Genomic DNA, 13,905 nt, shown 5'->3' on the forward strand with positions numbered 1-13,905 from the left:
ACCGGAACTCTTCACATCGAGCCGCCTGCAGCATCTTCAGCTCCAAGCACCATCGACCTGCGTGACGAAACCCGACACTACTTTGACCCTATGCACCCGCTTCCTGTGGGTGAGGTAACTCAGCAACGCTGGTGTTCCCACACTGGTACACACCTCTAGTGTCTGTGTCTAAAGTTTCATCCTTCTAGGTCACTCGGAAGGTTCCTTAATAACTAACTTTGTAACTTTTACGCACCATTGACATTGCATTGGTGCATGCGTGCACTTTCCGCACTGCACCCGTGTCCCGCGGGCCTTTCCCGACTTCATCACTGTTAGTCCCGAACAGCTCCAGCGATTCCCCAGGCCTTAGGCCTCTTCACTTTCCCCATAGTGGTTCTTATACCACTATTTTAGTATATGGTTTAGGTGGCCCCTAGGGCTCATCCATATTCGTGCAACTTTTGTATATTTAAACTGTGTTTTGTTTTAACGCATATGCTCCTGTGCTCATAAAGAGTATAGGGTATCTTTGTAGAAATAAATCTATATATATTTTCAATATATATCTGTGTGGTGTCCTTTCATTTGGTATTCACTCAGGGGATTGTAAATGGTAAACCAGCTTGCTTCACATGCCTTTACAGAGTTTAGCCTAAGACTGCTTGGTCCATGCTACCCCTAGGATAGCTTGTCTATAAGGTTGACTTTACAACCTGCACCATAAGGGTTACTTGGCATGGTACAAGGTGATCACTAGAACTAGTGAGCATCATATACCAGGCCAACTTCTCACATTGGTGAGCAGCGGATTGGGATTTGAGCTTGCTGTTGTTTTACCATTACAATCTTTGAGAGTATCATTTGAAAGATCATACAGGTACCTGATAGGTACACTAAAACAAGACTAGTATACTTAAGTTCTACTGAACCTAGTTGTTGTAGAGGATAGGGAGTAGCACACCCTGACTACAACTACTAGATAGGTTTGATAGGAAAACACAAGTGTAGGTAGATTGCAACACATCCACCACACTAGAGCAATGTCTGGAGCAGAGGGATCCACTGGACCTATCTCTGTTGAGAGTGACCCTCCAAGGGCACCATCCAAATTTGCTATCTTTCCTTTTAAGGAACTGAGGCAGCTGTGTTCCATGAGAGGAATCAAAACAGGTCCTACTCCTACAGCAGGACACCTCAGAGAGCTTTTAGACCAGTCTGAAGCTCTAAAGAACTCCAAACCAGCCCCCTCAGGGACTGGTGATGGAGGTTCTCCTTCTGAAGAAGAAAACACTGATGCCCCTGCCCCTGCTATCCACACAGATGAGGAAGACCAGGTCACTGGAGATACTCAGCCAGAGGATGAGGAAGAAGAGGAGGAGGAGGAGGAAAGTGGGTCTGATGATGAGAGAAATAGCCAGGTGTTAGTCAGCAGGCTTAACCAGGCTAACTTAAGCTTATTTGGGACTGAAGGTGGGTCCAACCCATTCAGACCCCCAAATGGACTTAACCAGGAGCATAGGAGGAGGAGGAATCACTCAGGTGAATCCAATACTTCCCATGTTTCTAGAGGTTCTCATGGCAACTCCAGAAGGGAGTTGACTAGCCCTCAAAGAAGGGAACATGAGGCCAAAATGAGAGAGGCTGAACTTAGGATCCAGAAGCAAGAATTAGAAGTTGCCCTGGCCAAAGAGAAACTTGCTAGAGCAAGGCAGCCTAGAGAGAGTGGATTAGGATCCACTGGTGGCAGCACTATCCCTAAGGATAAAGACAGGTCCTATGACAATAGAAATCTGAGTAAGATTGTGCCCCCCTACAAAGTTGGGGATGATATCCACAAATGAATGACTGCACTTGAGAGAGCCTGCAAAGTACAGCAGGTCCCTCAGGATCAGTGGGCAGCAATCTTGTGGCTCTCCTTTGAAGGTAGAGGCCGAGACAGACTCCTCACAGTTAGTGATGGGGATTCTAGAAACTACCTGGTCCTGAAGAGTGCTCTGATTGATGGGTTAGGCTTAACCACTGAACAGTACAGGTTAATGTTCAGAGATACCCAGAAGACACAGACTCAGGACTGGTCTGAATTTGTTGAATGTGCCACTAAGGCTCTGGAGGGCTGGTTGCTGGGAAGTAAGGTTACAGACTATACATGATTGTATAATTTAATTATGAGAGAGCAAATCTTAAGTAATTGTCAAAATCAGCTTCTACATCAGCACCTGTATGGACTCTGATCTGACCTCTCCACAAGAATTGGGTAAGAGGGCAGACAAATGGGTCAGAACCAGGATCAGGCCTAAGAACCAGGGTGGTGACCAAAAGAAAGAGACTACCAAGCCTCAAGAGAAGGGTGGGGATAAATCAAAAGAGAAGACTTCCCCAGGGCCCCAAAACTCCAAGGATGGGGGTGGGTCCCAAGACACTTCCTCTACAGAGAAAAAGCCTTATTGCCATAACTGTAAAAAGCCTGGCCATTGGAAAACTGACCCCAGTTGCCCTAGGGCCTGCAATAAGGAAAATATACCTCCAGGTAAAGCTCCAACACCTCCTGTCACTGTTAGCAGTGGTCCCCCAGGTGGTGGGAGCACCCCCAAGAATTTGGGTGGATTTACTTTTGGAACACAGGTGGATTCTGGCCTAACCAGGTCCCCTACCTCAGATACTCTTGTCTATGAAACTGGCATGGGGTTTGCCAACTTCACTGCCTGCCCAAACACTTTGAGCAAGTACAGACAGGAGCCCCTCATCAATGGCTTGAAGGTTGAGGCCTTTAGAGACACAGGGGCTAGCATCACCATGGTGGCTAATTGTCTAGTCCCCTCAAGGCAACTTTTACCTGATGCCACATATCAGGTGACAAACATTGATGGAATAGAAACCAAACATTCCATGGCAGTAGTCAATCTTAGCTGGGGAGGTGTCACTGGCCCAAAGAGAGTGGCAGTGTCAGCAAACTTGCCTGTAGATTGCCTACTTGGTAATGATTTGGAAATCTCAACCTGGGCTGAGGTTGAACAGGAAACCCATTCTAGAATGGTAAATCTCCATGGAAAGGTTAGTGGGGCTGTGATGGCTACAGCCCCCATCCAAGATGTCCTTCCTGAAAAGGTTGGTAGGGCTGAGCAAACCTCAGCCCCATCTTTAGCTAACTTCCCTCCTGAAAATATTAGCAGGGCTGTGATGGTAACAGCCCATACCCAAACTGAGTCTCCTCCTGAAAAGGTTGGTGGGGCTGTGATGGCCACAGCCCAAACTCAAACTGATACATGTGTTGTGAAGCCTGAAAAGATGGATCACTCCACACAAACAGAGAGCATTGAGGAGGAAGAGAAATCTCCCTCCCACCAGACATTAGGAAAGGATCAGCCTCCTCAGGGAACTGATCTTACCCCTTGTGAAGAAACTGCCCCAGAGGTAGTCAGGCCTAGCCTGGCAGAGCCCCTGATGTCAGTGGACCCTTCCAAGGTGGGACCCAGTCTGGAGCAGGTATCCTGCCCCTCTCTACCTTGCCTTAGTCAGCCCAGGGCTGCAGAGGACAAGAAGGACAGTGAGCCCCAAAGGGCCCCCTGTCAAATGAAGCACCCACATCAACAGATTAGGGGCACCGAAGCTAGCAGCCCTAGCCAGGTGAAAACTTTAAAAACTCCTGAGGGATCCCCCTTAAAATTAGTTAGGGACCTCCCACAGATGGATTATGTTGGGCACAGCCAAACCTGGGCCCCAAAGGGCCCAAACCTGAACTGTCCCTCCAGTAAGCCAACCAAGGGGACCCAGCCTCCAGCTTTAGGTAGCCAGAGGTTGACCCTGAGAGCACAGTGCAACTCAGTCAAAGAAAGAAAGGCCTACATGGTGGAAAGTGATTGGAGGAAGCTGAGTCCTACAGAGGAATCTCACTTCGGTACTCCACCTCAACACCAGCCTTTAACTTTGCCAAAACACACCACAGGTAGAGATTCCCTATGGTGGAGACCCTCAGGTACCCTTAGGGTGAGGGATTGCTTAGTGGACCATGAGACAGGGGGTAACCAAGCCAGAGCTGGTACTTCCTTATATGGCCACTTAGGCAATGTAGGCTTACCTGGTCAAGGATAGCCTTATCTCCTTTCGTTTGGGGGGGGGGGGGTTGTGTAGGAAGGTGGATATCTGACTATGGTTACCCCCAAACTTTTTGCCTGGTGTTTAGCTGGTTGTTGACTTTAGTTGGCCTGGGATCCTGCTATTCAGGGCCCCAGGCTAATTCCTCTCTCCTTAAAATGGACTCCATGTACCTTAGGTACATACACAATTGGAATTGGTTCACCTTATAGGCCCCTGTAACAGTGTACCCCAGGTACCCAGGGCATAGGTGTATCCAAGGCCTACCAGGGGCTGCAGCATGTATTATGCCACCCCTGGCCTGGCCTCCATATTTGACACAACTGGCTGATCACTCAGCTGGGGTAAGTCGGTGTAACCACCCCTTACTTAGGTATAGTATGCCTATATCTAACTTAAAATGGACACATATGTTCCTATCAGCCACTCCTATGGAAGGCCTCATCAATCCTGGAGGCAGAGTGCGTGGAAATATGTGAGATGGTGCTCTGGCATGAGCTGAGCCTGTCTGCAGCTTTCGGAACCATGTCCTTTAGCTGTTTCATGATACTGCCATACCATATACTCTTAAGTGCATTATAATCCTCGCGGTTAAATGCTATCTTGGGTTTGGCTTTATCAAAACATGTCGAGTAAGGTGTCATACGAATTGGAATACTACCCACTCACCAGTTCTGGCGACGGGGGTAGCATTCCACCCTTCTAGAGGGACACGACATGTACCTAACCTGAACTCCGGTTAAAGTTAAACAGAGCCTCAGCATCACAAAATAGATTCTGCCACCACAGACACAAGTCTGACCTCCTGTTGCTGGGAGTCCTTCCAGCGAGGGCAGCTTGGACAAAGGGTTACCTGCCTTGGGAGGTGCTAGCACCACCCCAGACAGGATTTTGTGTATTGGGTAGGACAGGGCTGAATAGAATCAGACATGCCTGGGGCACACAAGGTGTCCCTGTGCATAGGCCAGTTCAAACCGATGCTGGGGCCTTCCAGCCCCAGTCCTGGCGCGAAACTGGACAAAGGAAAGGGGGTGTAACCACTCCCCTTCCTGGTCCCACCCAGAGGAGGGACCTAGTAGGTGATCCGGCCCCCCAGAATTGGAATAAGAGTGGGAGCTGTGTCCTGAGACTTCAGATCATCCTGAATCAACTTGAAACTAAGAAGACGACTGGACTTCGACATTCTGCTGCACAGAAGACTGAAGAGCATCTCCCTTGTGGCCTAGGAGTGGCCACCCTGTGAACACAGGGACCATCCAGCAACTCGACGTCTGCTTTGCCGCCACCTCCCGCTGGAGCCCGAGCCCAGAGCCTGACAAGACCCAGACTCCCAGACTTCTCACCGCCCGATCCACAGTCCCCGCAAAGAAGGGACCCGTGGAGGCACCGAGAGACGTGGGACCGGACCTCTAGAAAAACCCCCGAGAAGCTGACTGCGCAGCCCCCGAGGCACCCTCGACGCTGTGCTTTGGGGTTTGAGAAGCCCCAACCTCGAGCAGCCCTTGCACCGAAGATCAGCCCCCCAGCATCTCCACGATCTGCGTGGGGCCCTTTTGCACTGTGCCACTCGACGCGCCATCCCGGCCACTTGCCACGCGGCTAGCGGCCATCTTGGCAATGAAAACGACAAACTACACCACTGGTCTGGTTGCTCCAGACTGGCCCTTGCTCCCCTAAAAAGGAGCACCCGCTCTGACCTTGCTGGTCCGAGTGAGAAGCTTGAATCACTTCCTGCGTGGCTTGCTTTAGCCAAGGCCTGTTTGCTTCAATCAAGTTGCCGACACCGCCATCAGCGAGAGCCTTTGTGGGACAGCTCGTGACCAATGCCTGGACATCCTTGACCTCTTCGTGTCCACGTGGCTGCAGAGACAATCTTCATGACATCGCCTGTTTGCACCCGACATCGCCTGGTTCCTTCCTGGTTCCACGGTAGTCACTGGCTAGTGACTTTGAACATTGTCCCCTCTGCTTTCAGGTCTTCACCTCTTCAGATCCACCCGTGGATCCACCGGAACTCTTCACATCGAGCCGCCTGCAGCATCTTCAGCTCCAAGCACCATCGACCTGCGTGACGAAACCGGACACTACTTCGACCCTATGCACCCGCTTCCTGTGGGTGAGGTAACTCAGCAACGCCGGTGTTCCCACACTGGTACACACCTCTAGTGTCTGTGTCTAAAGTTTCATCCTTCTAGGTCACTCGGAAGGTTCCTTAATAACTAACTTTGTAACTTTTATGCACTATTGACATTGCATTGGTGCATGCGTGCACTTTCTGCACTGCACCCGAGTCCCGCGGGCCTTTCCCGACTTCATCACTGTTAGTCCCGAACAGCTCCAGCGATTCCCCAGGCCCTAGGCCTCTTCACTTTCCCCATAGTGGTTCCTATACCACTATTTTAGTATATGGTTTAGGTGGCCCCTAGGGCTCATCCATATTCGTGCAACTTTTGTATATTTAAACTGTGTTTTGTTTTAACGCATATGCTCCTGTGCTCATAAAGAGTATAGGGTATCTTTGTAGAAATAAATCTATATATATATTCAATATATATCTGTGTGGTGTCCTTTCATTTGGTATTCAGGGGATTGTATATGGCAAAACAGCTTGCTTCACATGCCTTTACAGAGTTTAGCCTAAGACTGCTTAGTCCATGCTACCCCTAGGATAGCTTGTCTATAAGGTTGACTTTACAACCTGCACCATAAGGGTTACTTGGCATGGTACAAGGTGATCACTAGAACTAGTGAGCATCATATACCAGGCCAACTTCTCACAAGCACCCGCTGCATCTCTCGCCCAAAACAGCAACAATAGGAATTTCCTGCTACAGAAAGTGATAGCTGAAGCTACACCTTTTGTTTTAAACTCAGAAAAATTGCCACATAGAGAATTATGTTATCCAGGAATGGGAGCTTGACTACATCGTTCCTCCGGATGCCTTTCAATTTCCAATCTCTAGCACCATTTTTAAGCCTGGGCATCAGCAAATAACTTGCCATACTATCCACCACTCTTGGGCCATCAAAGTCAAAATCAGAGACAAAAAGTACATGCAACTTGAATTTGCTCAGCAAATCTATACAATCATGACCTTTTCAAGGAGTCAAAGATAACTTCGGTAAGTCCTTGAGGTGGATCACAAGAACCTTATCTACCTTCCTGTAGCGAGGCTCAAACCTGTCTAGGATTTATGAAACACTTTGCCAATCTTCTTATCAATGTAGTTTAACGTGAATGCATCCTCCACTCTTGTGACAAGACACCCCTCCAAATATGCAACATGAAATGTACCTTCACAGTCTGTGGAAACACTGACCCTACTTCTCAGCAGACTTTAGTTTATGCTCCAGGATGGAAACTATGCTGGTCATTTTATTCACACTAGAATAGCATTCTTCACAGTCAGGTACGTGGAGAGCTTAAATGAGGAAGAGCAATTAAACTGGGGAAAGAAATCCCCACTTGTGGCACCCGGGTCCCTTCTTATGAAGGACCCATATTCTCTCTGAGATTGGATAACACTGCTTGAAAATTCTATTTATGATTTAATTGTCCTTGGGTTCTGGATCTTACTTTTCTTCCTCTTGTTCTGCCGTATCATAATTCTGAGAAGACCATGATAATGTGGAAAATGAATTCCTCTTTTTACTGTATATACTGTAGATCCCCATGCCTTCTTGCAGCTCTTTTATAGTCTCATTCATCAGCACCGTGAGGGTAAATACCCTCCATAAATATTTAAATGACCAGCACAATACCTGTTTCAGTACCTAAAGTCTGCCATAAAATTCTTATATGGAACACAAAAAAGTCTGTGAACAGGATCCTCAGTCTAAGCATTAATAAGTCTAGCTTTAAATTACAACAGTTGTGAAAAGCGCAGGTGTGTAAACCTTGGAGTGCCATACGGTGGTGGTAGTGGCATCCACAGTACATTCCAAGTTGCGTTATGGCAATGTCCTTGTGGATGAAATTTGTGGGCATAGTTATTAGGCCTTCATCTGCTTGGGCACTGTCGTTTTTAGACTGAGAAATTGGGATATTGCCCCAGATCCTTGATGCTTGATTCAGTGACATTCACTGCAGAACAGGATATTCATCAAATGTCTGACTTTAATGTTCAAATACCTTTGGGTATCCCGGTTTTCCAGAGGAGAAACGATTTGGTATTTCATCCTGCTTGAGCAGGAGCTCTATGAAGATAAGCCGCTGTTGGCGGTCTGCCAAGCTAACTATAAAACTAGTTATGATGAGAAATAAGTGCTTCATGTCCTAAAAGCGTGAGATTTGATTTCTGTTTATATCTGTTGTATCCAAGCTCTTTTGACTTGTTAGGTGGCTCCACTGAATCTATTCTGCACAAGAGGTCAATAATGTAGACCGCTGGAGGTGTTGAGGGGAAATCTATGTTAGCTCTATGGTAACATTATAAAATAGGTTTAAGGAAAGAGTAGACAAAGTGCTTCCCTGGTGTCCCCCTTCAGAAACATCTGCCTCTATGGGTAATATGTCTGGGCTTTCTCCTACATAGTCTACCTAGTATCAGGTGTGCTTCGAGTCCCAAACTTGAATGTAGCAAGTACCTAGGTGAGGGTCAAGTCTTCAAAAGGGCCAAACCCCATGTCTAGTTAGCAGAAGTCCTACCTATCATACCTCTCCCACCAGGGTTGGCATCTTTAACAGTCAATCAATCAATCAATCAAAGCATTTATATAGTGCACTACTCACCCGGACCCAGTGGTGAAGAAGAGAGCATTCCTTACTTACTGCCAACAAAAGAAGCCTTTATCTAGATTCGTTTCCACCTCCTGAAGATGAGGGGAGACACTGATGGCCCATGGGAATCTACATGATGGAAAATTGGACCTGGCCTTGTGCCATACCCTCTAACCCTTGGGTTCCCAAAAGTTGAGCTTTCCCCGTTGCTTCAGGGTCCTCCAGAAGAGAGCTCCTCCTTCTTCTACCCACCAAATTGCAGTTGCAAAGCCAAGGCCTCGTGGGGCTGCCCTAATGGCAGCAAGTCCCCAAGGTCCCAGGTGCTATGGTACCCCTCAGCAGGTGAATGATCACAGGGTTGAGTATTCCTCAGGAGCCTCACCTTTCTGCTGGTGTAGTGGGGATGCTTGCAAAGCTTGATGTTCATGGATTCCAGGAACATGGCATCTGTGATCACCCCGACCGTCAAACAGGCCTCATCCAGGATAGAGATGATCCCCCGGTGTTGCTGCTCCACCAAGTCCACGATGATCTGGTTGTCAAAGTACTCAATCTGAGGAAAGCACAAGGAGAGTAGATCAGAGACTCATGAAACAGTAAAGCTAAGTATATTCTGTTTACGTTTCCAGAAAGGGCACAACATCGAACTGCTATATGGGTCTGTTAAAGACTGTTATATTAAGAACAGGTAGGAGAGACCTCATCTAATCTGTACCATTCCTTTTGCAGATAAAACCCTTCAAGTCCCCATATACTTAAGGCTACCCTCTACCACCTGTATTTAGTCAGAACTGTTAATGGGTATCAAAACTACAACTAGAAGTAATGTCATTATCACTTATCAAACAGGTCCCATCTAGCTTACTAAGTGTTGAAACCACTAAAGCTAGCCTGCATTAAATTAGCATTGAAAGTCTAAAGACCCAAGCCCTGGCTTGAAGAGTTCTTAATACCTGAAAAAATAACTAAAGTCTCTTGACTGGAATGAAACCTTGGTTGATGCCACTGATTACAAGAGGCTATTTTCTGCCACAAACAAGTACCCTTCAGCAGCTCTTGAACTATGATCAGCCAACTGGCTTTCGATAGCTGATAATCAAAATTCTTGTCATACTTTTGTCTTGCATCAAAGATGTTTTATCATAACTGTGTCATTTTAACCCTCACAGCTCTTTCTTATAAGGGGCAGATGAAATCTGAGATGGGAGCAAGACGGTAAATGAATGGATAGCCTGTTAAGGTACATGGATAGAGCAGTGGAAGAAAACATGGGCAGAACGTAAGAGAATTAAAAAATATTTTCACTGAAGATGGTCAATTAGTACATTGGGTTTCTATTTATAAATATAATTACTTATCCTAAATATACACAAGGCTGAAAACAAACAGTGCAAAATCACAGAAACTCCACACGGTGAATAAAGGCAGACAACTATATGTATCAAATGAAACTATTTTATGTTGCAAAGTTAGATACTTGCTTCCCCTACTTCCAGCCACAGAAGGAGGCACCTTGTAGATTCACCTAGTTACTGAGAAGAAAGTCCTTAAATCTGACCCACTACTTTATGGGTGCTCAGTTGATGGCGGTCAAAACGTTTGTGACTAGGTGAGGCCCTACCTTGCAGAGGGTACACGTCTGCAAGTTATTTTTAAATAGAGGCTTCACCACATCCACCTTTTTTATCTACCTTTAACAGTATCTAATGCCATGGAAATACTAGAAATCAGGGCTCCATTCAGCAAAAAATTTGATCCAACTCCATTTGTATTCTTTGGGCATTGATGCGGTCAAAGTTAAGGCTTCTTGGGCTTGGAAAAAAAAGTTACTTACCTGTAACTGATTTTCCAGCGTTCGTATCTTTCTTGTTCATGCCAAAGGGAAGAATATCCCTTCAATGCTCTTTGCTCCAATATAGTATTGCTTAAACACTTCTGAAATGCAGCAAAGTGAAAATCATGCTATACCTCCATGCAACACTAACATCCAGGAAAGATCCAAAGCAGCCGTTGGACAGGCAGGGCTATCAAAGCTACTGTGGATGCAGTGTTTGCTAGAAAGCCGGCATAGCAAGGGCGCGACCAAACAAAGGGGATCGGGGACAGTGTTAACCTCAAAGTCTATGAGATAATGTGCCCCAGAGATAAGATTTAAAACAGCATTTCAAAATACAGTTAGTAAGAAAGGACCGAATCAAAAAAGGAGCTGGAATTCAGAAATGTTGTAAAACCGTAAAGGTTTATTACAATATTAAAGTACAATGAGGGCACCAGCACTGAGCCGCACCACTTCTCACAGAGGTCTGTGAGAGCCAGGGAGCCCTGTAAGTCAAACAACTGCCATTTTGGATTCAACACCCAGAGTATGGGAGCACCTCTGTCAATAGCAGGTCTTACCGCTTTCTTTCTCAGAATTATTTTACTCAAAGAAGAATGATAGGGGTGGTCCTCTCCCAAAGCCACATAACTAGTTCCAAGTAATAGGAGGGCAACAAGTTGATGAAAGGCAAGGTACTAAATAAATATTCAGTCACAGGGTAAAAAACACATCAGCCATAATAGGAAACAAGGACATAACATGTAGTGGGCATTAAAACACGACAAAGACACAGTATCCCTGAGTTTTGCAACGCAATAGCATAAAGAAACAAAGGTTACTTATCTTTGGTAAAGATCTTTTTGGTGGATAATCTATTTACCTGCAGATTCATCACCTGAGAACAATTCCAGATGCCACAATGGATATAGAAACTTAAAAAAATCTCGACACACCAGTAGGGAGCGTTCGCTTCATATTGACGCCAGAAGTGATGTCTGATGATGTTACCGAAACCAAATACCACTCAACCAGGTGCACTGTCAGTTTCCTTCCATTTTTTCAAAACCTTCGAGGCCACTAGATGGAGTGACATTGAAAAGAGGTAGTGGAGTAACAAACTCAGATTGGGATCTTATTAAATCTTTCCCTCTTGAACTTCAATCAGATGGGGAGGATGGTGGAATTAGTGAAGGAATCTGCAAGCAGATAGAGAGTATCCACCACAAAGTTTGCTACTAAAGTTATATAGCTTTTTCTACTAATAGATACTTATACCTGCCTGCTCCTCACCCGTTGAACAGATTCACAAGCAGCACAGTTTCTCATAGTACAACGGATGGATCAGTAAATGAGGAAGTCTTGCATGACGGATCTAGCACAGTCGTCATTCTTACACATTTCAAATTCCAGGCAGTAATGCCTAGCACTTTGTGTAATGTAGCTACCTTGCAAATTTCTGTGATTGGAACAACTCTGGCAAGAGCAGAAGAAGATGACTTGGCTCTGGTCGAATGAGCTTCGATTCTGCCAGACTGTTCCATCTTAGTAAGAGCATAACGGGTCTTGATACAGCTGACGATCCATCTGTCAGCTTCTAGACCGCTTTCATTTTCCTGGAAACACAGTACCCAGTGAAAATCTGGTCATCCTATCATATACATGGGCGTCCGCAGGGGGGGGGCAAGGAGGGGCGCTTGCCCCCCCCTGGAACGCCCCTCCTTGCCCCCTGCCAGGGCCTGCTCTGACCGGTGCCATCACACCGGGTGCTGCCTTCCTGGGGGCGCCGTGTTTACAACTGAATTATGATTTTAAAAGCACCTGCTGCGCGTTCCTTTCCTCCTGCGATTACGGGGCCTCACAAACATGTAAAGTAACTCCTGTGATTAACGTTCTTCCTGGCCAGAGATCAGAGTTTTGTGTAGTTGAGGTTTTCGAATTATGTGAAGGTAGTACAGAGGGTTAATATGCCTACTGCAAAGAACGTGTACCAAGTAGATTACAAAGTGCATTTAATGTAAATAGATCAGCAGGTTACTGCTTTTAAAAGAGACATCCTTTTGTTACTTGCAATTTATAACTTAAAATCCTAGGGCCTTATTTATGAAGGTCTTGCGCCGCCGGTGCGTCACTTTTAAAATGGGGAAAAGTGTACCAGTGGCGCAAGACCTTCATAAATGAGGCCCCTAATGAGAATAGTGAGGTATTAACTTTCATCATAGAAGTGCATACACTCTGCTAAGTATCGAACATAGATTAATGTTGCAACAAGGATTAATTTGGGTAGAAATGGATTCTTATTATTAAAGAAAACTCCCAACTATGCTGTTTCTTTTTCGACTCTGAGTTTGTGCTTCTCCACACCAAGCACTCCTAAACTATACTGCCTACCACTATGGATGACATGTGACTCCTACACTTTTAGGGGCACATGCATCAAGTGATTTTGGGATCGCAAATGGTGCGAATCGCAAAAATCGTCCGTTTGCGATTCCAAAATCACTTTTTGGGATGCATCAACGCATAATTTAAGAAATCGCTATTTTTTGCGATTTCTTAAATTGCGATTACATTTAAGGAATCGCAATTTGCGATTTCTTAAATGAAATGCATGAAAGTTTTAAAAATAGCGAATTCGCAATTTGGGGTAGCAAATTACCATGAAGGTTGAACTTCATGGTAATTTGCGAAAACTTTCAAAAATGCACATTTGTGCATTTTTCAAAGTTTCATGTTACGCACACACACATGCCCTTAGGGCATGTGTGTGCGCAACATATGTGCATGGATCAATTTCAGGGGGTGTAGCAGGGTCTCCTGTTGACACCCTGGCACCCTTGAAATTGCATTCTCAATTTGCGATTCTCTAATTAAGAATCGCAAATTGAGAATGTCTTCCCATTCATTCCTATGGGCCTCTAGGCCCATAGGAATGAATGGGGAGGGATTCCTTATTTGCGATTCGCAATTTGCGAGTCGCAATTAAGGAATTTTAAGAAATCGCAATTTATTTAGCGATTTCTTCATGCATAGCCATTTGCGATTCCTTATTAGCGATTTCTTATTTTTCGCTAATAAGGAATCGCAAATGGCATTGTTGATGCATGTGGGCCTTAGTCCTTTGGCTTATGTAACATTTCCTATACACTGATTTACACAGTATAATTGATGGTCTGTGTAATGTATGTGTGATGCAAAGTGCTCTGACATACTTTAATGGTATGAGTAGCACTATTTAACGAATTCCATGCATCTGAGAGAGAGTGGTTATGGAGACTTGGTCACTGTTAAAGGG

General features: G+C 45.6%; 1 protein-coding gene across 1 annotated transcript in view; it reads right to left on the minus strand.

Moving 5' to 3' along the window:
- LOC144783810 (unconventional myosin-Ig-like) overlaps window positions 1-13,905 on the minus strand; it is a 1,420,229-nt gene that overhangs the window by 832,569 nt on the left and 573,755 nt on the right. Inside the window, exon 11 of the mRNA XM_078662555.1 lies at window positions 9,177-9,347. Coding sequence (XP_078518681.1) covers window positions 9,177-9,347 — 171 coding nt within the window. The remainder of the gene's footprint in view (window positions 1-9,176; window positions 9,348-13,905) is intronic.

This window comes from Lissotriton helveticus, chromosome 10, assembly GCF_964261635.1.
Source record: "Lissotriton helveticus chromosome 10, aLisHel1.1, whole genome shotgun sequence".
Classification (NCBI taxonomy): domain Eukaryota; kingdom Metazoa; phylum Chordata; class Amphibia; order Caudata; family Salamandridae; genus Lissotriton; species Lissotriton helveticus.